The sequence below is a fragment of the Vipera ursinii genome (assembly GCF_947247035.1).
Source record: "Vipera ursinii genome assembly, chromosome: 1".
NCBI lineage: Eukaryota > Metazoa > Chordata > Lepidosauria > Squamata > Viperidae > Vipera > Vipera ursinii.
In genome coordinates, this window is record NC_139512.1 from 190,827,900 (window position 1) to 190,851,024 (window position 23,125).

At 38.6% G+C, this 23,125-nt stretch overlaps 1 protein-coding gene across 2 annotated transcripts in view; it reads left to right on the plus strand.

The window, feature by feature from the left end:
* PTCHD4 (patched domain containing 4) overlaps positions 1-23,125 on the plus strand; it is a gene marked incomplete at both ends in the record, with an annotated part of 68,603 nt that overhangs the window by 34,392 nt on the left and 11,086 nt on the right. For both annotated transcript variants that reach the window (XM_083349203.1, XM_083349204.1), the window contains one exon: positions 203-683. In XM_083349203.1, the coding sequence (XP_083205329.1) occupies positions 203-683 (481 nt within the window). The remainder of the gene's footprint in view (positions 1-202; positions 684-23,125) is intronic.

Below are 23,125 nucleotides of genomic sequence, written 5' to 3' on the forward strand. Positions count from 1 at the left end.
CATCCCCTTTCCTTTTGCTTTACGGTCTTCAAAACTTAATTCAATGTGCTTATAATTTTTATCATCCCAGAAAAGCATAACTGATAACTGGATTTGTCTTCTAGGAAGCTCTTTGTAGGAGAAATTCACAAGGTGCTGTTATTTGTACTTTAAGAAAAAGCTTCACCCTAACATATATATATCCCTTGGTTTTTCTCCTCAGGATGGGAGAAGCAGCTTTATTGGCCACCAGCTTGGCGGAGTCATGGAGTTGCCAAACAGCAAGGACCCAAGGATCAAGTCAGCCAGAGCTGTCCAAATCACTTACTACCTCCAGACTTACCCTTCTGCAGCCCAGGACCTCATCAGTGAGAAGTGGGAGAATGAATTCTGCAAACTGATACATGAGCTGCAGCTCCATCACAAGGATCTACAGCTGCATTCTCTGGCCTCCTTTAGTTTGTGGAGGGACTTTCACAAGACCAGCATCCTTGCCAGGGGCAAGATCTTAGTGAGCCTCATGCTTGTTCTGTTGGTGGCCATCCTCTCCAGCTCCATGAAAGATTGCCTGCGCAGCAAGCCATTTCTTGGGCTCTTGGGAGTGCTCACAATCTGTATCTCCAGTGTTACTGCTGCGGGGATATTTTTCATTACTGATGGAAAATATAATTCAACTCTGTTGGGAATCCCTTTCTTCGCAATGGGTAATTATTTATCTTTTTAATAATAGGATTAGTGTTGCTGAATGACAGAATTGTAAATAGCTCCTGTCCTATGTTGTATAAGTACGGCTATCTCTCGATTGATTTACCTGCAGCTTATAAACCACCCTAAGTAATTGCCCCATCTCTTTGTTAAAAGAAAAAGGGGAAAAACTGAGAGGGTAGAATGATTGGAACCAAATCTCAACCAAGAGGCAGATCTTTTATGGATCCCAGTTATAAAATAAAGAAAAAAATGTGTGTTTTTTTTTAAAATTAGAGAGTTGCTGAACTGGTTTTGAAAAAAAATCAATCAGAACATCAAAGACGAGGGCAGGGAGGAGATTAAAACAACTCTAGAAGGCAAAGTGTCAAATATTGGGACAAAAAGAGCATAATTTGCAAAGGAAGTTAACATTCTGATTACATGCATGTTTATTGATATAAAGTCTCTTTCTATGAAATACGATTTATGCTTTTACAATGTGATCATATACGTGTTTAATCATAAATAAAGTACAGGTAATCCTCGACTTAAAATAGTTCATTTTGTGACCATTCAAAGTTACAAGAGCACTGAAAAAAGTGATTTATTACCATTTTTCACACTTACAACCATTGCAGCATCCCTATGATCACGGGATCAAAACTGAGACTGTTGGCAATTCACTCCTACTTATGCTGGTTGCAGGGTCTCCGGGCCCCCCTGATCCCCTTTTGTGACCTTCTGAAAAGCCAAATCAATGGGGGAGCCAGATTCACTTAACAGCTGTGGCAAGAAAGGTCGTAAAATGGGCAAAACTCACTTAAGAAATGTCTCACTTAGAAATTTGGGGTTCAATTGTGGTAGTAAGTTGAGGGCTACCTGTATAAAGCACTACAAATAAATTACACTTAGGGCTACTCTACAACTGTTGGATTCTCCCTCCCTCTCTCTCTCTCTCTCTCTCTCTCTCTCTCTCTCTCTCTCTCTCTCTCTCTCTCACACACACACACACACACACACACACACAGAGACACAAACAAACACACACATGAAAGCTAATCCTTTGGCTATAATGAGATTTTGCTTTTAATTAAATATTTTCAACATAATTAAACATCAGATATTTTCTATGATTTTTTTAAAACTATGACATTATACATCTTCTATAATCTCTAGCTTTCTGAAGTTAAGGCAATTTCCAAGATGTTATTTCAATTAAATAACAAATATCATGAAACCATCCTACTTTTGAAGCAAGTAACATGTATTTGGGCAGGTTTAATTTAAATAAAAGGACTGACCTGATCAGCAAATCAAAACTGGAGCTATAAGCAAAGGATGAGTTTTCTGTCAGTCAGTCTTTAGATTGAAATAACTGATCTTGTTCTGTAGAGATAGTGTGTATTTGACCTTTAGGTATTCTATTTTTGATGGGCATAGACTTTCCATTTGATTTTCAGGTCCTTCCCATTTAATTATACATGGTACCTTTATAGATCACCATGGGCAAAGAAGACTATTTTTAGAGAGTTATTTAGAGGTGGAATCTACTGCCAGAGTCAATGGGTGACCAAATAGTCTTATTTTAATTTCAAGACAGGTATCTTTCTCTTCAAAATCGTTAACAGAATTTCCATGTAACTAGAGAAAGAGAGAGAGCCAGTTTGGTGAACTAATGAAGGTGATGGCCTAGAAACCAGAAGAGTGTGAGTTCTATTTCTGCCTTAGGCATGAAAGCCAGCTGGGTGACCTTGAGCCTGACACTTTCTCTTAGCCCTAGGAATTAGGCAAGGGCAAACACCTCCAAAAATCTTGCTAAGAAAACTGCAGGCAACTGCCATAATTCAGAACTGACACAAAGACACTCATTCATTCACAAACACACAAACAAATGAAATAAAACTACAGAGCGAATGTTTCTGAATTCTTGTAAGATAAATTTGCACAGCAGTCAAAATTGCTATATTCTTGCTGCAATAGTTAAGAGCTCTTCACTGGGGATATATAGATTGTTTCATTGTTTAGGATATTCAGAGATTTGGATACATTCAGCTTTTTATATTTAAGGAACTGTAAGATGGTTTAATTTAAGAAAACTGTCACTGCTTGTATCTGGAAATATAGCAATGCATACCACATCCAGCATCAGCTCATTAAGGTTGAAAAGACCATGCTTCATGGCAGAGATAAGCTGGCGTGGTCTATACATCATCCTTAATAGGACAGTGCCAAATTGAACTCTGAATACTTTCAAATGCTAGCAGTACTAGGTGAATTGTGATCAGTTCTTTCACCATGGGAATAATGGCTCCCATTCCAGAAAAACAAAGTACATTACTTTATTGTTTACTCCTTTTAAACATTTGTTTGTTTTAAGACTGTATTTTGTTAGGCAGCTTATAAAATTGGTGATGCATAATTTAAAAAAATCAAACATCTTTAACAATCGCTCAAGATCTCTTAATTGGTTTGGGCCTAATTTGTGTTGTCTTAAACCAGGGGTGTCAAACTCAGTTTCATTGAGGGCCGCATCATCATTGCAGTTGGCCTCACGGGGCCGGGTGGGTATGGCCTGGGTGGGCGTGGCCTGCTGGGTGGGCATGGCCAGCTCTACATCGTTCGCATCAAGGGTGCCTATGGGGGCCTGGGCAGGAGTGGGACAGACCTGAGGGTCTCTGGGCCAGGGCCAAGGCAGTGGGGGCCATTTCCTCACTGTTTCCAGGATGGCTTCGCGAGCCACATGAAACCACTTCGCGGGCCGGATCTGGCCCCCAGGCCTTGTGTTTGACATATCTGTCTTAAACCAATAGGTCTTATTGTATTTGAAGGCTTCAATAGACATCTGGATCTAGCTTTTTTCAATTCTTTCTTTCTCTTGCTTTCCTTGTACTTCTCATGGAAGTACAGTTAGGTCAGAAATTCAGATCATATCAGAAGTTGTTTGTGACCTGTAACTTATTAAGAGGAAGGCAAAAAAACCCTAATCTCTCTGGCATTTTCCCAGCCTCATATTTATACTTCTCCTATACATGGTGAATGTTATATACTGTATAATCAATTAAAATGATTCTTCACAAACAATGCAAGATTTCAATGAGGAAACCATATACTATAAAATAAGTGCTTGTTGGGTGAGTTGTGGCTATAAACCCTATCTTTAATCATCTGGGTGTCCCAGCAAAATTGCTAGGATGGGTGGGAGATCTCTCTCTTTTTCTCTGTTTCACACAAACCCTGCTGCTTTATTTTGGCTCTTTGCTCTAAAGATTCTACCATGTTTTAAAAGATCATCTAGTGAATTATAGATATGCAGTTCTGAACATGTGAGAAGAAAATTCTTCCCTTGTACAAAGCTATTTTGGCCAGAGGTCCACATGATACGTTGTGCTACTTGGAGATAAACTTTCAGCAAGGATATCAAAGGTGAGCTCCTGATGTGGCTACTCTCCATGTGCCCATAGCGTGCAACAATATTTGAAGAGTCTAGTTGTTTCTGGATCAGTGAAATGATAATAATCACATAGAAGAAAGCACATAGAAGAATCACACCCATGTGATTCTGTAGGTTAGGAAAGAGATAAGTAGTTTCTTTTGAAATTTAGGGGCATCTGAAAAAAAATCTCTTTTGAAATAGTTGAACCACTTTCTATCTGTAAGTCAGTAATACAGATTGAAATGATATTAAGGAGCTTTCTGTGTGATACTTTCAATTAAAAATATCCTCCATGAAACACTATGCTAGGTAATATCATTCATAGTGATCATGTAATTATCTATAGCAGGCATGTCAAACTGCCGCCCCGCGAGCCGGATGCATCATACTAAAACCACACCCACCCCATTGCCGGCAATGGGGAAAAAGTTGTGATACATCACGCAACGTCACATGACGTTGTGAGTTTGACATGCCTGATCTATAGCATTCCAAAAAAATTCCTTTTTTTAAAAAAAATTAATTCTGGAAGAGCCAAAATATCACTTGCTTTTAGGTTAGTGCACAAAACAATCAACTTGTGCATTTCTAGACTGAGGTTATGAATGAGCCACAGCAGATCTAGAACAAGAATGCCCTGAGTCATTAAGGCTTATAAAAACCTCTTTAGTTCCAAATGGTTTATGCAACTTAAGAGATAGGATAACATACTAGAAGTGTTTTCAGCTCCTCAGCAGAACATTACTTTCCACTGAGCATAGGATCCCTAGCCCAAGGAAGTCTGTCTGACGGAAACAAAACAGCAGTAGCTTCATGCTCCAGAAGAGATGCTGGAATCTGCAATCTAGTTGATTGCTTCTGGAGAAAAGATGTTCTGTGGGAAGTGCAAGCAAGTGCTTTGAGCCCCTGTATTTTGCATCTATTTCCTTGTTATCTCAAAACAATTATCTTGCCGCATATCTTCATATACTAATCTGAAAGCTATGTTTCCTCCCACCTTCTGAAGTGCATTCCCAACAGCTAACATTATTTAGACTGTATAATAGCACAGAACTCCCCAAAGTGCTTTTTCTCCCCAAAAGTCAACTGGACTTTGTTGTTTCCTTTTTCCTTCTCATCCACGAGGCTTCTTCATGAGTTGAAGGAGCTTCTTGGATGAAAATTGAAACATCTTCAAGGAAAAAACAAAGTCCAGTTGCCTTTTGGAAAAAAGCACTTTGGGGACAACCCTAACCTGGATGACTGAGACTCTCCATAGACAACAGCACAGAACTGCATGGTGAGGATATAATGGTGGACATGGCTTTGCTTAAATTGGCAGGTTAATTTTAAACGCTTACCAAATCCGTGAACAAAATATTTTTATTTTGCTTTTTAAAATGCTATACTACCATTAAAATGCTATACAAACATTCGTTTAGTCACTGTTCAAAGTTACAACGTCACTGAAAAAAGTTGACCATTTTCACACAACCATTACAGCATTCCTACAGTCACATGATCAAAATTCAGATGCTTGGCAATTAATTCATATTTATGATGGCTACAGTGTCCCAGGGGTGGTGGTCATGTGATCATCTTTTGCAAGCTTCCGACAAGCAAAGACAATGGGGCAGCCAGATTCACTTAACAACGTGTTACTAACTAGTCAAGAAGTGTTACTAACTAAACAATGAATTTTGGACTCAGTTGTGGTTGTAAGTGGAGGACTACCTGTTATCCGGTTCTTGCTGTTACCTGTTGTCAGGGGCCAGTTCCTCATCGCTGAACTTCTAGATTTCTCTTCATTGAAGGGCAAAATCATTGTTTTGTGGTCCTTGAGTTCAAAACGAACCAGGAGGTCTCTTCCACCAACAAATAACCATTCTCCATTGATTCTTTTTATACTTATAAAGGAGAATATTTGTAGCTCAGGATTGATATGAGGGATTCTTAGTGATTTTTGAGCTTGCTTGTTTTCTTACAGACATTTCATTACTCAAACTAGGTAACATCATCAGTGCTAGTCAGGACCACCAGCACTGATTGTTATTATTGAAAAATAATAGCAGGCTTCTTTCTCACAGATGACCAAGCTTTTTTTTTTTTTTTTTGGTTTGGTCGGTTTACACACAGCCATGATGCTGGTATCCATCAAGCCTGATTAATAAATAGTTAATAAAATCTTATTGAAATTTCCCTGAGCCCAATTTGGTTTAATATTTTTACAGCTGGACAGAGAAATAGTTTTGCAGATGGCATGAGATTGGATGGGATAACTAAGAATGAAACAATATTCAGGATGAAACTGACTGACATAAAGGGGAAGTACAGGTAATGAAGTAAATTCCAAAATGTTGTTGTTAGCTGCGAAGTCGTGTCCGACCCATCGCGACCCTATGGACAACATTCCTCCAGGCCTTCCTGTCCTCTACCATCTTCTGGAGTCCATTTAAGCTCACGCCTACTGCTTCAGTGATTCCATCCAGCCACCTCATTCTCTGTCGTCCCCTTCTTCTATTGCCCTCGATCTTCCCCAGCATTAGGCTCTTCTCCAGGGAGTCCTTCCTTCTCATTAGGTGGCCAAAGTACTTGAGTTTTAGCTTCAGGATCTGGCCTTCTAAAGAGCAGTCAGGATTGATCTCCTCTAGGACTGACCGGTTTGATCGCCTTGCAGTCCAAGGGACTCGCAGGAGTCTTCTCCAGCACCACAGTTCAAAGGCCTCAATTCTTTGGCGCTCAGCCTTTCTTATGGTCCAACTTTCACTACCATACATTGCAACTGGAAAGACCATAGCCTTGACTATACGCACTTTTGTTGACAGGGTGATGTCTCTGCTTTTTAGTGTGCTGTCTAGATTTGCCATGGCTTTCCTCCCCAGGAGCAAGCGTCTTTTAATTTCTTGGCTACAGTCCCCATCTGCAGTGATCTTGGAGCCCAGGAAAATAAAATCTGTCACTACCTCCATTTCTTCCCCATCTATTTGCCAGGAATTGAGAGGGCCAGATGCCATGATCTTGGTTTTCTTAATGTTAATTTTCAACCCAACTTTTGCACTCTCCTTCTTCACCTGCAACAAGAGGCTCTTTAGTTCTTCTTCACTTTCTGCCATTAGAGTGGTATCATCTGCGTATCTTAGGTTGTTGATATTTCTTCCGGCAATCTTAATTCCAACTTTTGATTCATCTAGCCCTGCCTTTCTCATGATGTGCTCTGCATATAAGTTAAATAGGCAGGGCGACAGTATACAGCCTTGCCGGACTCCTTTCCCAATTTTGAACCAATCAGTGGTTCCGTGTCCAGTTCTCACTGTTGCTTCTTGACCCGCATATAGGTTTCTCAAGAGACCAATAAGATGGTCTGGTACTCCCATCTCTTTAAGAACTTGCCACAGTTTGTTATGATCCACACAATCAAAGGCTTTAGCATAGTCAATGAAGCAGAAGTAGATGTTTTTCTGGAACTCCCTAGCTTTCTCCATGATCCAGCGTATGTTGGCAATTTGATCTCTAGTTCCTCTGCCTCTTCGAAATCCTGCCTGCACTTCTGGTAGTTCTCGATCCACATACTGCTGAAGTCTAGCTTGTAGGATTTTAAGCATGACTTTACTAGCATGAGAAATGAGTGCAATGGTGCGATAGTTTGAACATTCTTTGGCACTGCCTTTCTTAGGAATTGGAATGTAAACTGATCTTTTCCAATCCTGTGGCCACTGTTGAGTTTTCCAAATTTGCTGGCAAATTGAGTGTAGCACTTTTACTGCATCGTCTTTTAAGATTTTGAATAGCTCAGCTGGAATACTGTCACCTCCACTAGCTTTGTTGTTGCTCAGCTTTTCTAAGGCCCACTTCACTTCACATTCTAGGATGTCTGGCTCGAGGTCAGTGACCACCTCATTGTGATTATCAGGGACGTTAAGCTCATTCTTGTATAGTTCTTCTGTGTAATTTTGCCACCTCTTCTTAATCTCTTCTGCCTCTGTTAGGTCCCTGCCATTTTGGTCCTTTATCATGCCCATTTTTGCATTAAACGTTCCCTTCATTTCTCCAATTTTCTTGAAAAGATCTCTGGTCCTCCCTATTCTATTGTTTTCTTCTATTTCTTTGCACTGTTCATTTAAGAAGGCATTCTTATCTCTTCTAGCTATTCTCTGGAATTCTGCATTCAATTGGGTGTATCTTTCTTTTTCTCCCTTGCCTTTCGCTTCCCTCCTTTCCTCAGCTATTTGCAAAGCTTCCTCAGACAGCCATTTTGCTTTCTTGCATTTCTTTTTCTTTGGGATGGTTTTGGTTGCTACCTGTTGTACAATGTCACGAACCTCTGTCCATAGTTCTTCAGGCACTCTGTCTATCAGATCTAATTCCTTAAATCTATTTGTCACCTCTACTGTATATTCAACAGGGATATGATTTAATTCATACCTGACTGGCCTAGTGCTTTTCCCTACTTTCTTCAGTTTAAGCCTAAACTTTGCAAGGAGAAGCTCATGGTCTGAGCCACAGTCAGCTCCTGGTCTTGTTTTTACTGACTGTATAGAGCTTCTCCATCTTTGGCTGCAGAGCATATAGTCAATCTGATTTCTGTGTTGACCATCTGGTGATGTCCATGTGTAGAGCCGTCTCTTGGGTTGTTGGAAAAGAGTGTTTGCTATGACCATCGTATTCTCTTGACAGAATTCTATCAGCCTGTGCCCTGCTTCATTTTGCACTCCAAGGCCAAACTTGCCTGTTATTCCAGTTATCTTTTGGCTTCCTACTTTAGCATTCCAATCCCCCATGATGATAAGAACATCATTTTTTGGTGTTAGTTCTATAAGGTGCTGTAGTGCTTCATAGAACTGGTCAATTTCATCCTCTTCAGCACTGGTGGTTGGGGCATAGACTTGGACTACTGTGATATTGAATGGTTTCCCTTGGATTCGAACTGAGATCATTCTGTCATTTTGAGGATTGTATCCCAGTATTGCTTTTCCTACTCTTTTATTGACTATGAAGGCTACTCCATTTCTTCTGAAGGATTCTTGCCCACAGTAGTATACCTGATGGTCATCTGAATTAAATTCACCCATTCCTGTCCATTTTAGTTCGCTGATACCTAAGATGTCAATGTTTAGTCTTGTCATCTCTTGTTTGACCACGTCCAGTTTTCCTTGATTCATGGATCTTACATTCCAGGTTCCTATGGAGAAAAAATCTTTACAGCATCGGACTTTCCTTTCACCACCAGACACATCCACAGCTGAGCGTCCTTTCGGCTTTGGCCCAGTCGCTTCATTCTTTCTGGCGCTACTAGTACTAGCCCTCTGCTCTTCCCCAGTAGCATATTGGACGCCTTCCGACCTGAGGGGCTCATCTTCCAGCGTCATATCGTTTTGCCTTTTGGTACTGTCCATAGGGTTTTCATGGCAAAGATACTGGAGTGGGTTGCCATTTCCTTCTCCAGTGGATCACGTTTTGTCAGAACTCTCTGCTATGACCTGTCCGTCTTGGGTGGCCCTGCACGGCATAGCTCATAGCTTCATTGAATTACGCAAGCCCCTTCGCCACGACAAGGCAGTAATCCATGAAGGGGAATTCCAAAATAGAAAAATGCAATTCTGTATTTAAGCAGAAATAGTATATATAGAGAGTGTGCTTGACCTTGACCTTGCTATACAGAAATCATTTCTGGAGCTTTTCATTTGGTTATCAGCTCTACACAGATCAGTGGTGAGATACCATGGGTAAAACAGCTAATACTGTATAGTGGTTCCAAGTTGTGTCAATAGAAAGCTGGTGGCTACACACCAAGCAGTAAAGGTGCTACTCTAATATGCTTTGTATGACCTCACATGGCATACTGTGTTCACTTCTGGGCACTGCAATTTAAAAACTGATAAGGTGGAATATAGCTGGAAGATGCAGATTCTAGCAACAGATCTGAAAAGCTGGATGGTAGAACCCAGATGAACCTCTCCGGATCCTCCTATATATTAGGAAGAATGAACTGGCAGAAGGTTTTTTTTTATCATTGGAGATGGTAAATTCAACAAAAAAAATTTTTAAATCCTCATTACAGATAAATGCTACTATTGCAATTCTTAACATATTGAAAATGATAATAGTGTAGATATTTGTATCTACAGAGATTTCCTTTGTTTATTCTTTTTGCTACAATGAACACTTCTAAAATATAACTTTTAAATACTGTATATTATATATTTTGGTTATATACCAGGTGATAAGTGATACGATATGATAAATGATATGATATCATTCCTATGATATCATTCTCCTTTTGATAACAGAATTCTTTTTATTCAATTCAGTTGATTGGAGGGGTGAATTGTGGCCCCCAACACTGGGATAGCTGCCTGCTTTTGTTGCAGAGGTAGACATCACATTCAATCCTAGCTAATGGTCTAAAACCATTAGAGACAATATACTTTATGAACACAGTGATGACTGCCCTCTTCATGTTGTGCTCTATAGCAACACATTGAGCATCTGCATTTCAGTATTAAGCTCTTGCTTCTAAAGGGACATTTAAATACCTCAGGCCACATCTACTCAATGTCACTTTGGATCAGCTCAGGACCTGTCCAATGTCACAGTGTCAGTTGTTTTGGAGCTCTGGGTCAATTTATTTCTGACAGCTCTGCTGTATCTGAAACTGTAATAAAGGTGATCTTTTCTTTTGAAATGCTATGGCTCTACAAACTTTGTGGGAAGCCTAATTTTTTTTTACTGGTGGGAACACTTGCCTCCTCTTTTCCCCCAGCTTTGGCAGTTATTGCCCTTCTTCTCCCATAGAAATTTAGTGTCTTGTTTTTAGAGTCTGCCTATATAGGGTTTTTTAATTGGGGTGTGTGTGTGTGTGTGTGTATGTGTGTTGCACTTAGGTATCCCTCTTTCCTCCTCCAACCACCATAGCAGCATGAAACCATAGATAGAAACACTGGGAAAAGTACTTGATTGCAAACTTGCTGGTGTGCGATATCACAGGGGCTTTTAGATACAACACAAAAAAATGGCATTTTGACAAATAGGAATGTTTCCTTCATAACAACTGCTTAGCTTTTTTTTCCTTTTTCTTTTTGCCAGCGATCAAATGCATGCAACTACAAGACAGTCATTGCTCACTCTGCAACTGATTAACATGAGAATAAGTGTCTTTACTCCACATGGTTCAAGGAACGGGACACTAATTGAATAACATTTTTGTTATTTTGTTATTAGACAACTAGAGGGTGAGCATAATGGGCTAATCCTTTTTGTTGCTGTTATACATTTTGAGATTGGCAGAAAATTATCTTGGACTATTATTTTGTAACAGTTTAAGAGAAAAAATTGAGGCATAGAGGTATGCACAGATAATTGGGAATATTTCTACTTCATAATAAAATATATCAAATACAGTTTATAAAGAAAAGTGTTAAGAGTAGCTTGCAAGACTAGTTGCTTCTTTCAATCATATGCATATATGTTAGGACCTTAGATTATATTACAGCTGCTACTGATTATTAATACAGAGAATAAAGAATATTCATTTAAAGATTAAGTGCTAAGTAGAATAAATTGCAATTATTGAATGAATGACTTTTGCTACATTAAACGGAAGAGATTGTTTTCTTGTTCTTCAGTTTCTGAAAAATGTTTTTTAAGAGAGTGTTATAAAATAAAAGCCATTGGGAGAGTCAGCAAAAGTCAAGGATTTAGAAAAGTAAAAATGAAGAGGGTAAAATGGAGGAAAAAATGCTAAAAGAAAACCTTGGGAGAAAAATGTATGAAAGAGCCAAATATAGCAGAAGCCTGTAATTTAACAGGAAATTACTAGAATATTTCCAAATTTTTCCTCATTTGAATTTTCTTTGGATCTTGAAGCTCTGAATCCTTCTTTGGAGACAAGGTCATATTTCAGTTACCTGGAAACAAAATCAGATGAATTGCCCATCAGCAAAAATGTTTAATTCCTGTAATGGTATTTGGGAATGACCTTGGCAGATGGAACAAAGAAATGCTGCCTAGGGAACAGCCAGATCAGGGACAGCATGGACCAAAGCTGCATTGTGGTCAGACCAAAAGGCTTGGGGGGAGGACCCTCCCTAGGTTTCTGAGCTGTAAAAATGATGGTGGGAGAACTGTACTTTGAGACTTGCAAGATTGATGTCAGCCTTATCTTACCAGGTAAGGTAGAAGATGCAGGATGCAGTAGCTAATTCTACTTTATTTTAAAGCTACACTAACAGAATCTTGCAAGTCTGAAAGTACAATTTCCATATACCATTACAATTGAAGCAAAGTCATTGTTTTGATTAATGGCACTGTGAATTTTAGACTGTTCCTCAAAAAACAAAGAAAGTAACAGAACCTCCCTAAATTTAGAATAGAAAAGAAAAGAGAAAAGAAAAGCGCTGGAAGGGACTTTGGAGGTCTTCTAGTCCAGCCCCCTGCTCAAGCAGGAGAACCTACACCCTCTCAGACAAGTGACTGTCTAGTCTCTTCTTAAAAATCTCCAGTGATGGAGCGCCCATGATTTCTGGAGGCAAGCTGTTCCACTGGTTAATTGCCCTTACTGTCAGGAAGTTTCTCCTTAATTCCAGGTTGCTTCTCTCTTTGATCAGTTTCTAGCCATTGTTTCTTGTCCTTCCCTCTGGTGCTCTGGTGAACAACCTGGCCCCCTCTGTCTTGTGGCAGCCCCTCAGATACTGGAATATTGCTATCAGGTCTCCCCTATTTCTTCTTTTCTTTAGACTAGCCAAACCCAAGTCCTGTAGCCGTTCTTCATATGTTTAGTCTCCAGGCCTTTGATCATCTTAGTTGCTCTTTGAATTTTTCCCAAACTCTCATCTTTTTTGTGATATGGTGACCAAAATTGGCTGCATTATTCCAGGTGTGGTCTTACTAGGGTTTTACAAAGTGGTACTAATACTTTGTTTGATCTTGATTCTATGCCTCTGCTTATACAACTCAGAATTATATTAGCTTTTTTGGTTGCTGCTGCATACTGCTGGCTCAGAGTCAAGTGATCATCCACCAGGACTCCAAGGTCCCTCTCACAGTTACTGTTTTTAAGCCAGGTGTCTCCCAATCTGTATTTGATTTTTCCTGCCTAAGTGTAAGACTTTGCTTTTCTCGACATTGAAACTCATTTTGTTGGATAGGGCCCATTGTTCAAGTTTGTCAAGTTCTTTTTGGATCCTGAGTTTGTCTTCTGGGGTGTTGGCTACTTCTGTCAGTTTGGTGTCATCTGCAAATTTGATGAGTTCCCCTTCAATTCCCTCATCTAAGTCATTGATGAAGATATTGAAGAGTACTGGGCCTAAGATGGAACCTTGTGGTACCCCACTGCTTACTTCTCTCCATGTGGATGTAGTGCCATTGAGGATTGGTTTGGTTTTTAACTTTTGTATTTTTGGTTTTTAATTACCCTGTAAACCGCCCTGAGTCCCTCGGGAAAGGGCGGTATATAAATGTAATAAAATAAATAAATAAATAAATAAATAAATAAATAAATAAATAAATAAATAAATAAATAATTGTCAGCCAGCTACAGATCCATCTGGTGGTGATGTTGTCTATTCTACCTTTTCCTAGCTTACCAAGGAGTAGGTTGTGGTCTACCTTGTCAAATGCCTTACTGAAATCTAAGTATAGTACGTCCACTGTGTTTCACTGGTCTACTAGTTTGGTCACTTTATCAAAGAATGAGATGAGATTGGTTCGGCATGATCTGTTTTTAACAAATGCATGCTGGCTAGTAGTTGTGACTTTGTTTGCTTCTAGTTGTTCCCAGATCTGTTTTTTAATTATCTTTTCTAGGATCTTCCCAGATATTGATGTTAAACTGATTGGTCTGTAGTTTCCTGGGTCTGTTTTTCCCCCCTCCTTTCTTGAAGATGAGGACAATCACAAATTCCTGTTGTTGTTTTTTCCTGTAAATTACTCTGTTTTTGGTAATTGCCTCCAAAGTGTTTCTGTGAAAAATTACCCATGTCTTTGTCCTAGACTATGAATAAGCAACTGCATGTATCACACATAATGCTTTCTGTTGATATATATTTCAAATATATTTAGTTTACATATTTACAATAAAATTATTTAATTTTAGTAATTGGAATTTCCCTTACCTTTTGCAAGTGAATAGGCCATTTTGGTTGAGTTGTCATTTTACAATGATAGTGGCTGGTAATTTGTGACTCACTGTTAGTAGTATCTCTAAAGCCTGTTCCTATTTACCTTCAGAATTTTCTGAATAATGCAGGCTATTCCTTAAAGGGTTCCTTTGTTTGTTCTTCCAGACTGCTTTCTTTTACAGGCCATCTGCAAATGTTGTGGTATGTCTGTCAAGGCAACTCAACGAGGACATTGTTAAGCATTCAAGCAAGGATACTTATAAGAATGAACATTCTCAAGAGTAGGACTCTTCCTTCTCTGCATTTGTCTTCATTTTGGAAGTAGCATTCACCATTCCCACACCTAGTGAGAGCATCAGTGCCTTCCCCAATATGAATGATATTCTAATTTTACTGTCTTCTAATGAGATAAAAGCCTAGTACTTAAAATTCATACTCTTTTCTGAACTATTAAATACTGCCAACTAAAATAAACTTACCATTTAGAAGTTGATACAATATGTTGTTAATAATGGCTAATTCAGTTTGTCACTAATAATGATAATGAGGGTCATTGACAATCAGTTAGAGATACCATATCAACAAAATAAGTGTGTAAGTATTTCTGAGATTTCACATTTTTCTAATCACGGTTAGAAAGAAATTCTATTCTATTAAAACGTATCTACTGTATTCCTTGCAATTTAACCTTGACTGTATTCTGGAAGAGACCTACCTATGAATTTAAGGAACTTATAGATTTATGTATAAAATGTACTTTGGTGGACTTTTTGCAAGGCATAATTCATATCTTTTCAAGGTTTTAAGTGTGTGTCTTGAAGACAGAAATACAGCGGTTAATTCTAAATCTTGTAGTAACAAGAATCTATTGGGATTCCTTGAATTCTGCAGCATTGTAGATATGATCGGTACCTATATAATGAGTTAGATGCCATCAAGTTGGGCTGAACAATTACTGACTATTTGGACAGATACTTCCCATCTTGAGCTCCATATAGTAAGGATAGTCCATTAATTTTATTCATTCTTCCATCTACCATATCTTTTGTTTCTCATTTTTTTCTACCTTGTCATGCATAATATTTTCTCCCTGATCCATTATCTGCTCAAATGATAGGCCCAACTATGCGAGTTTGTGCTGGCTTAAGCAGTTGGTCTTCATTATATCCAGAGCCAAACAATTAGTTCCTGCAGTTCATGGTACTCTTAGTAATACCGCAGATACTACAAAAATATTTTATTTCTTTCATTTTTGGTGTTCTGCTTTCATAGGCACATAGATCACCACAGGGGAAACCATTGCTTTAATTATTCAGCTCTTTATTGTTGAAATATTTTTATTTTTCATTATTTTATTGCTTTTTCTCAAAAGTAATATCTTCTTTAGTTGTTCAGCAAACTGCCCGACTCTATTTATTCTTGAGCTCAAGAAAAAAAGCTGTTTTCCACCATTAGTTCTTGAGCATCTGCTATGCATATTAGTTGGTTGACATTATCTTTATCCTGTTTAATATTTAGTACTTTTCATTTTACTTTTTACATTGAGAACATGCTTATTTACTTCCAATAAAGTGATGCTGTCTAAATATTGCCAATTATCAATCTTGTTACTTCCTGTTTTGATTCCAATTATTGTATCTTCCAAGTCTGCCATTCTTATAATCTATTTGGTGCATAAGGTAAAAAAAATTATGGGGGAAATATTCATCCTAGCTTCAGTCTCCTTCCCATGTAGAATCACTTTGCTTCTCCAACCTCAGTTGTAAGAGTAGCTTTTCCTTCATTGTAAAGATTCTTCTGAAGAATAATCTGATGTTGTGGCAGATCCATTAGCTTAAATAGATTCCACATTCTAGCATAATCTATATTGGGTGTTCAAAAATATTTTGAAAGAGGAAAGAGGGGAAAAACAATGCAAGATAAATTATTTACATACGGTAATTATTTACATCTCAGGTAAATATAGATGTATGTAATTTGAAATTTTTACATAGCAGTTTCAATAAAAGTAACCCTTTTTATTATCCAGGCCAAATTTATTTATTTAATTCATTTATAAGATACAAAAAATATCAGCTCTTCAATCCAGTGGGTAATTGAGGCCATATATTCTCTTTGTAACGTTGAAGAATCAGTTTCCATGGTCCAATTCTCAATTTCCACATAGTATACAAGTGGTTCAACAGAATGTCTTGCACTAGAAAATATTAAATATTAAATATTAAACATTGTAGCATACTTCTTCCCAAAATGTAACATCTTTAGGACATTGCAAAAAGACATTTTTAATGAAGAGTTTAGGCAGGATGCAGAATAAATTACTTTTTTTTTCTCTACAAGCTCAGTGGAATCCAAGAAACTTGGTTCTTTTTTTCTTTTTTTTGTATAAACCATAATCTATCATGGAAGTTTCTGGTTCTTTTTGTTTTGTTTGTTTTGCGTTGTTTTGTTTTGGTATAAGCCATAATTTATCATGGGGATAGATAAGTTGCTTATTTGATCCAGTCTTTATATCTCAAGCTTATATCTCTGGCTTTGGGCAAGGAATTGGACAAGGAGACCTCCAAAATCCTTTCCAGCCCTATGATTCTATGATTCTGTGTTTTGTATCCGACTTGACCCACAAGGTCAACACACACTTGCATGCACACACACACACACATGCACAATGCATATAGGGATTCCACACAAAGTATTAAGTATATTGGGAATTACATTACTATTAAAAATGTTAAAATGACCTTGTTGGCCTTCTAGAAGAGCCTGAAGACTTGGCTTTGCCATGTGGTCAGGGGATCTCTTATTGTTGGTAGAGACCCTGCTAAATGGCTATGCTTTTAGTAAAATGAATGGTACTTCTACTGCATTATGTTTTTAATTGTTTTATTGTTTTTAATGTTATAAATGATTTTGTTTGTGAGTTGTGTATTGTTTGGGGGGATTTCTAACTTTGTAAGTTTCCCAAAGTCACAGCAATGAGATTGGTGGTTATATAAATACACACACACACACACACCTGTACATAAAAATGTTAGCTATCCTATCTTATGCCCCATTCTTTTTTCTGAAATGCATTGGGCTTATGTGACATGTATGTTATCAAGTTTGGATGTATTATTCTTTGAAAGACTTGATCTTAAACTTATGGCTTATGCTAGGAATTAGAACAATTGGTCTAGTAGTTTGCACCTTCTTTTTCATCTCTCTTTTTAATACAGCTTCATTCCCTTATCTTTTCCAATCTGAGGCCACAGTCTTGTTCCATATCTGTTAATAAAGAATACTTTAAGAGCTTTGTCTTAGAGTCTTTGAACTGTTCAGTGGTTATTTCATCTGTACCTGCCTTGAGCCTTCCTATTGAACAGCTGGTGCATTGCCTCTTGTACCTGACTTGTTCCTCACCATATTCCCTTCCTAGATATGTATCTGCCACCCTACCAGCCTTTGCACAGTCTATTTTTCTTACACATCATTTGCCTCTTTTGGATCCTTTTTAAGATCAGTTTTGAGCAGTCTCCTATGTTTTCTCTGAACTTTTAAAAACATGTTTTCCTATTATTTTGATTCTTGTTGACATAATTGAGATATCTTTCCTCGTCCTTTCTTGTTTGACCCTGAAAATCTAAATTAAGTTGCCATACATACTTTTCTTGCCCAAGGCTTTCATCTTCCATCTGCCTCTAGCTGTTGAAATATGTTTTTCTGAAAGCAACTTGAGCTTTCCCTCTTTGAATTTTGGGAATATTTTTTCACTTCTTTTTTTCTGTATTACATAAACCTTTGGTTCCGCAGACTTGGTTCGCCTGAATGGAATATATTGATTCTGTGCCTTGATTTGATCTTGTATGTTCTCCTAATTTATTTCATTTAATGTTTATTCGTGTAAGTTTTAAAATATATATAACGTTTTATTTCATTATATAATACGTCTGATGCCAGTTATTCAGTATGTGTACCACAATCTGGTCAAATGTTTTCCATCTACTGTAGTAAATGCATGTACTGTTGTAGCATATTCATTATTTCTACAATATTTCTTTTATTTTTAAAATTATAGCCAATTACATCCTTAGCAACATCTTTTTTGAGCATCACTACTATCCCATTTCTTTGTATGATTTCATGTTAAGAAACATTCAGTTTAGTGTGATTCATTGCCAGGATGATTCCTATATATAGAAATTTTAATTATTCAGTTTTGAAAAACATTGCCTGACCGGCAATAGTCCTGGCACCTGCAAAGGCCAGATGTTTCCATGATTGCCGCAGATGTATAAACACCCTCGTGAGCATAGAAGAAGCTGAAGATTGCTTTCGGTTGTATTTATATTGGTGCCCAAATGACACAGTAGGCAGACATTTCACTATGCTTTTACCAGTATGTGTGTTTGTGGGGGTTTCCTATGATTGACCCAGAACAGATTTTCTTATCATGGAAAAGTAGTGGGCAATTCAGCTTTTATGATCCTATGTCAACTGCAGTATTTTCTCATCGCAAACATGAGTATTCAAAATAGAAACATACGATATATAAAAAAAGCTGCAGAAAATTATGAGCTTTTTCTTCAAAATGGGAAAACAATATATTTTTTTAAAAAAAATAAACAGTGGATAGTTTTTCATGAAATTATTTCATCTTACAAACAAGATGCCCTAATTTGGGATGTCAGAATTTGGCTGAGCACAGTTTTGAACAGCATCAACTGGCAAATAATGATGATCTTAGTAAATGGTTTCTCTCACAGAGCAAGTTTTTAATTACAACACTTGTGAACAAGTCTTCTAATAATGTTGCAAATTATCTGAAATATTTTGCTTAAAGACACGCAGTTCATTCCAAGTCTGAGGGTGCGGGTACCAAAACTGGAATCAGAGGTAGCTACTATGGGATTTAAGGAATAAGGAGTAGAATCCAGGTCACCTGAACCACAAAAATTCACTTTGTCTTTGAGTATGTAATGCTGTAGCCGATAACTTGAAGATACCACCAAACATTGTGGGATTTTTTAAAGTCCAATGGGTTTATCAATGGCATGTGTCCTAAGTATACTATTTGCTTGAGTTTGTTCTGATTCTTAGTGTCTGCTTGGTTGGCTAAACTAAAACCATTCCAATGTTCTATGGCAGATTTCCAGATTTCCCCAGAGTTTTCTTTCACTAAAGATGTGTGCTTTTGTTGGATGTGATTTTACTGCATCTCATTTAATGCTCCTGTGCTAAAAGCTAACCTTTTAAATTAGTCATTTTGCTATGACATCAATTTGCAACTGAAAACATCAATTCTGCTTCACTGCATCTTAAAGATAAATACAGCAGGAACCAAAACACTTTTAAAGATACAATTTCAATAAATGAGAATGTGATGTATTTTAGCACAGAGTATCATTAAGAAAGGGATGCATTTCAAAGCATCTTATTATTTGGGCAAGATTCAGCCAACATGGTATATTTTGAACAGCAAGGTCTTATAAATTTTTCCTGATATGGGGCTCAGAAGAGGCATTAGGATGGCAAAACAACAATACAAACAAAAGGTGGAGAACCATTTAGCGAACAATGATCCGAGGCAAGTATGGCAGGGACTGCAGCACTTAACCAACTATAAGGGCAGCACGAGGAGCATGGCAAACACCGATGCCTCGTTGGCTGAGGAGCTGAACATCTTCTTCGCCCGCTACGAGGTTAAAAGACCAGACCCTGTAGCCTCTGCTGGCCAGCCTTCTGACTCTCAGCCACTCACCCTGTGTGAACACCAAGTGAGAGCTGTATTGAAGGCTGTGAATCCCAGCAAAGCCCCAGGCCCAGATGGGGTGCTGGGGATAGTGGTCAGGAATTGTGCCGATCAATTAGCAGGGGTCCTGACAAGGATTTTTAACATCTCCTTGCAAATGGCATGTGTACCATCATGCTTGAAGGCAGCTACCATTGTCCCAGTCCCCAAGAAAACTGCAGTTGAGTGCCTGAATGACCACAGACCTATTGCATTAACGTCTGTAGTCATGAAATGCTTCGAAAGATTGGTTCAACGTCTTAGGACATGCCTCCCACTGGACTTTGATAAACATCAGTTTGCCTACAGGGGAAATAGGTCGACAGACGATGCCATAGCTACTGCTTTACACTTTGTAGCAAGTCATCTCGAGAAACCTGGAAGTTACGTCAGGATGCTTTTTGTTGACTACAGCTTGGCTTTCAACACCATTTTGCCGAGCATTCTCATCGAGAAGCTGACTGACTTGAAATTCTCCCCCGCTATCTGCGATTGGATTCAAGACTTTCTTAGGGATCGGGTACAAACAGTGAGGGTCGGGTCTGCTTTGTCCACCCCCCTGAAGCTTTGCACTGGCACGCTACAGGGCTGTGTGCTTAGCCCCTACCTGTACTCTTTATACACTTATGATTGTGTATCATCTGACCCATCCACTACGATAATCAAGTTCGCAGATGATACAACTGTGGTGGGTCTTATTACAGGTGGGGATGAGACAGCATATAGGGCGGAGGTACAAAAACTATCCATATGGTGTAGTAACAACAACTTGCACCTAAACATCGGCAAGACGAAAGAGATGGTGTTAGACTTCCGGAGAAAAACGGAGGAACCTGCCCCACTTTACATCAGAGAGGACTGTGTAGAGAGAGTTTCCTCCTTTAAATTTCTGGGAGTCTACCTCTGTGAAGATCTGACCTGGAAAGTTAACACAACCCAGGTGGCTAGAAAGGCCCAACAGAGGCTTCACTTTCTTAGGATCTTGCGGAAGAACAGGGTAGAACAACAGCTAATGACCCTCTTTTACCGGTCTACCATAGAGAGCGTCCTCTTGTATGGTATTGTGGTTTGGTATGCTGGTCTGACAGCCGCGGATAGTATTACAGAGGGTAGTGAGCACAGCACAAGACATTGTGGGCTGTTCCCTGACACCACTGGATGACATCGCCAGGGCTCGTTGCCTTGGAAGAGTGAGGAAGATTCTCAGGGATGACTCACACCCTGGACGGTATCTCTTTACTCTCCTACCATCCGGTAGGAGATATAGGAATATAGCCAGCCGTACCAACAGGCTGAAAAATAGCTTTTATCCGTGGGCTGTTAGGCTTTTAAATGGGACATAATCTTATGCAGAATTGACTTGGGAGGCCAGTGTGTGGTGTAGTTGGTTCACATAGTGTGGTGGGATGGAGGGTTTGTTGTCACTGTGTGTTGGGGGGAGAGAGCATGGGGGGAGGCTCAGCTAATCTCAATGTACACATGTTGTACTTTGACAATAAAGGTTTATTATTATTATTATTATTATTATTATTATTATTATTATTATTATTATTATTATTATTATTATTGTAGCCTATAAATATGAGTTCCATTGGCTTCATTTGGGCTCTGTAAGTATGCATGTATCTTCCAAAGTAAATTTTCCAGGGACAAGGGAACATATTTCTAACCCCCTCCCTTTTCCCCTCACAGCAGTTTGTTGTATCAGAATTCCAGAACCAAAACTGCAAGATCAGACATGTGCAGTCTTTTTGTTTACTAAAATCTCGAGATCCAACAATGGTGCATAAGACAGAGCAGCAATTAAAGAACTTTGAATCTAAGAATTTATTTGGAGAAAGGAGTGGAAGAGTTCAAGATCCTTTAAAATTCTAAGTGTTTTAAGGTTTCTTCATTTCAGCAGTCAAAATTACGATGAGATGGGAATTTACTTTTTTCCTTTTGTTAAGCAACTGCAAACTATGAATTTTCCAGTCTCCTGTGGTTTGGTTTGAGGTCTCTCAGAAGGTCCAGATCTATCTTCTGGTTCCTCCTTTCCAAAGTTTTAATGTCATATCTCCAGAAGCCTGGTAAACTGTTGAAACAATTGGAGGCTAATACTGCATTTTTAATGAGAAACACCACTGACAAGATCACTGCAAGAATCTAGCTTTATCTCCCTCTGTATCGTCCCCAGTTTTCATTCTCCTACATGGTTGCTGTTTTCTTAGACCCAGAGTGCTTGCCTACCTGGGTTATTTAGCACATCTGACATCTGCTTTTTAATTAAAACCACATGCTTTGGGTGAGGGAAGGAAGCAATTTTGGACCCAAAGCTGGGATATAAGAAGTGGTGAGTTAGCAATAGGAAGCGCTGCAATCCAAAGGATGCACAATCACTGCTGGCACATTTTGATAGACACCTATATGCACACACATAGCTTACTGCAGATTCAACATCTCTGCTGACCCATACAGAAAATTTCCACTTTTCAGTCTTACATTTTCATCCCATAATATTGGAATAGCAAAATGAGTTTATGTCTGATTTGCTACATGTTTGAAATAAGGTCTCTTTTTACTCTGAGAGAGTTTTATTCCTCACAGTTCTGGAGAAGGAAGAAATGCTGACCTCCAAATTACCTAAAATAAAAATTTAAGCTCTTTCCCTAGCCCCAACACTGAAAGGTGGAAAGGTTTTATTCCTGATCACCTGTAAATAGGTCTTTTGCACTCTTACTGCACTGAGGCAGAAGAAAAGATGGTGCTTGAGAGATGGAGGAAGGTACGTGGAATAGGTCTGATCCCTGGTAGGGATGGCCTGTTGTGCTCAGAGTTCCTGCAATCTTATAATAAGTCATTTTACTCTGACCCACCTGATTAATGATTTGCTTTCTGCTGTCATAGAGTCTCCTGCATGCCATTTGTATGTAGATGCAACCTCAATCCATAAGGGAGTATATGAGAAGTAGTTTGCCAAAGAATATTGCTATGATTCATCATCCTTAATTCTTAGCCTTTGGAGATGAATAGATACCACCAGTGCTTTTTTTGTAAAAGAAAACGGTGCCGGAACTCACACATGTCATATAACCCACCTTGCCTACCTTACCAGGTTCCATCCAAAAAAGGTGCCGGAACTCCATTCTGAGCGTTCTTTTTTTTTTTATTGAAAAGTTTTAA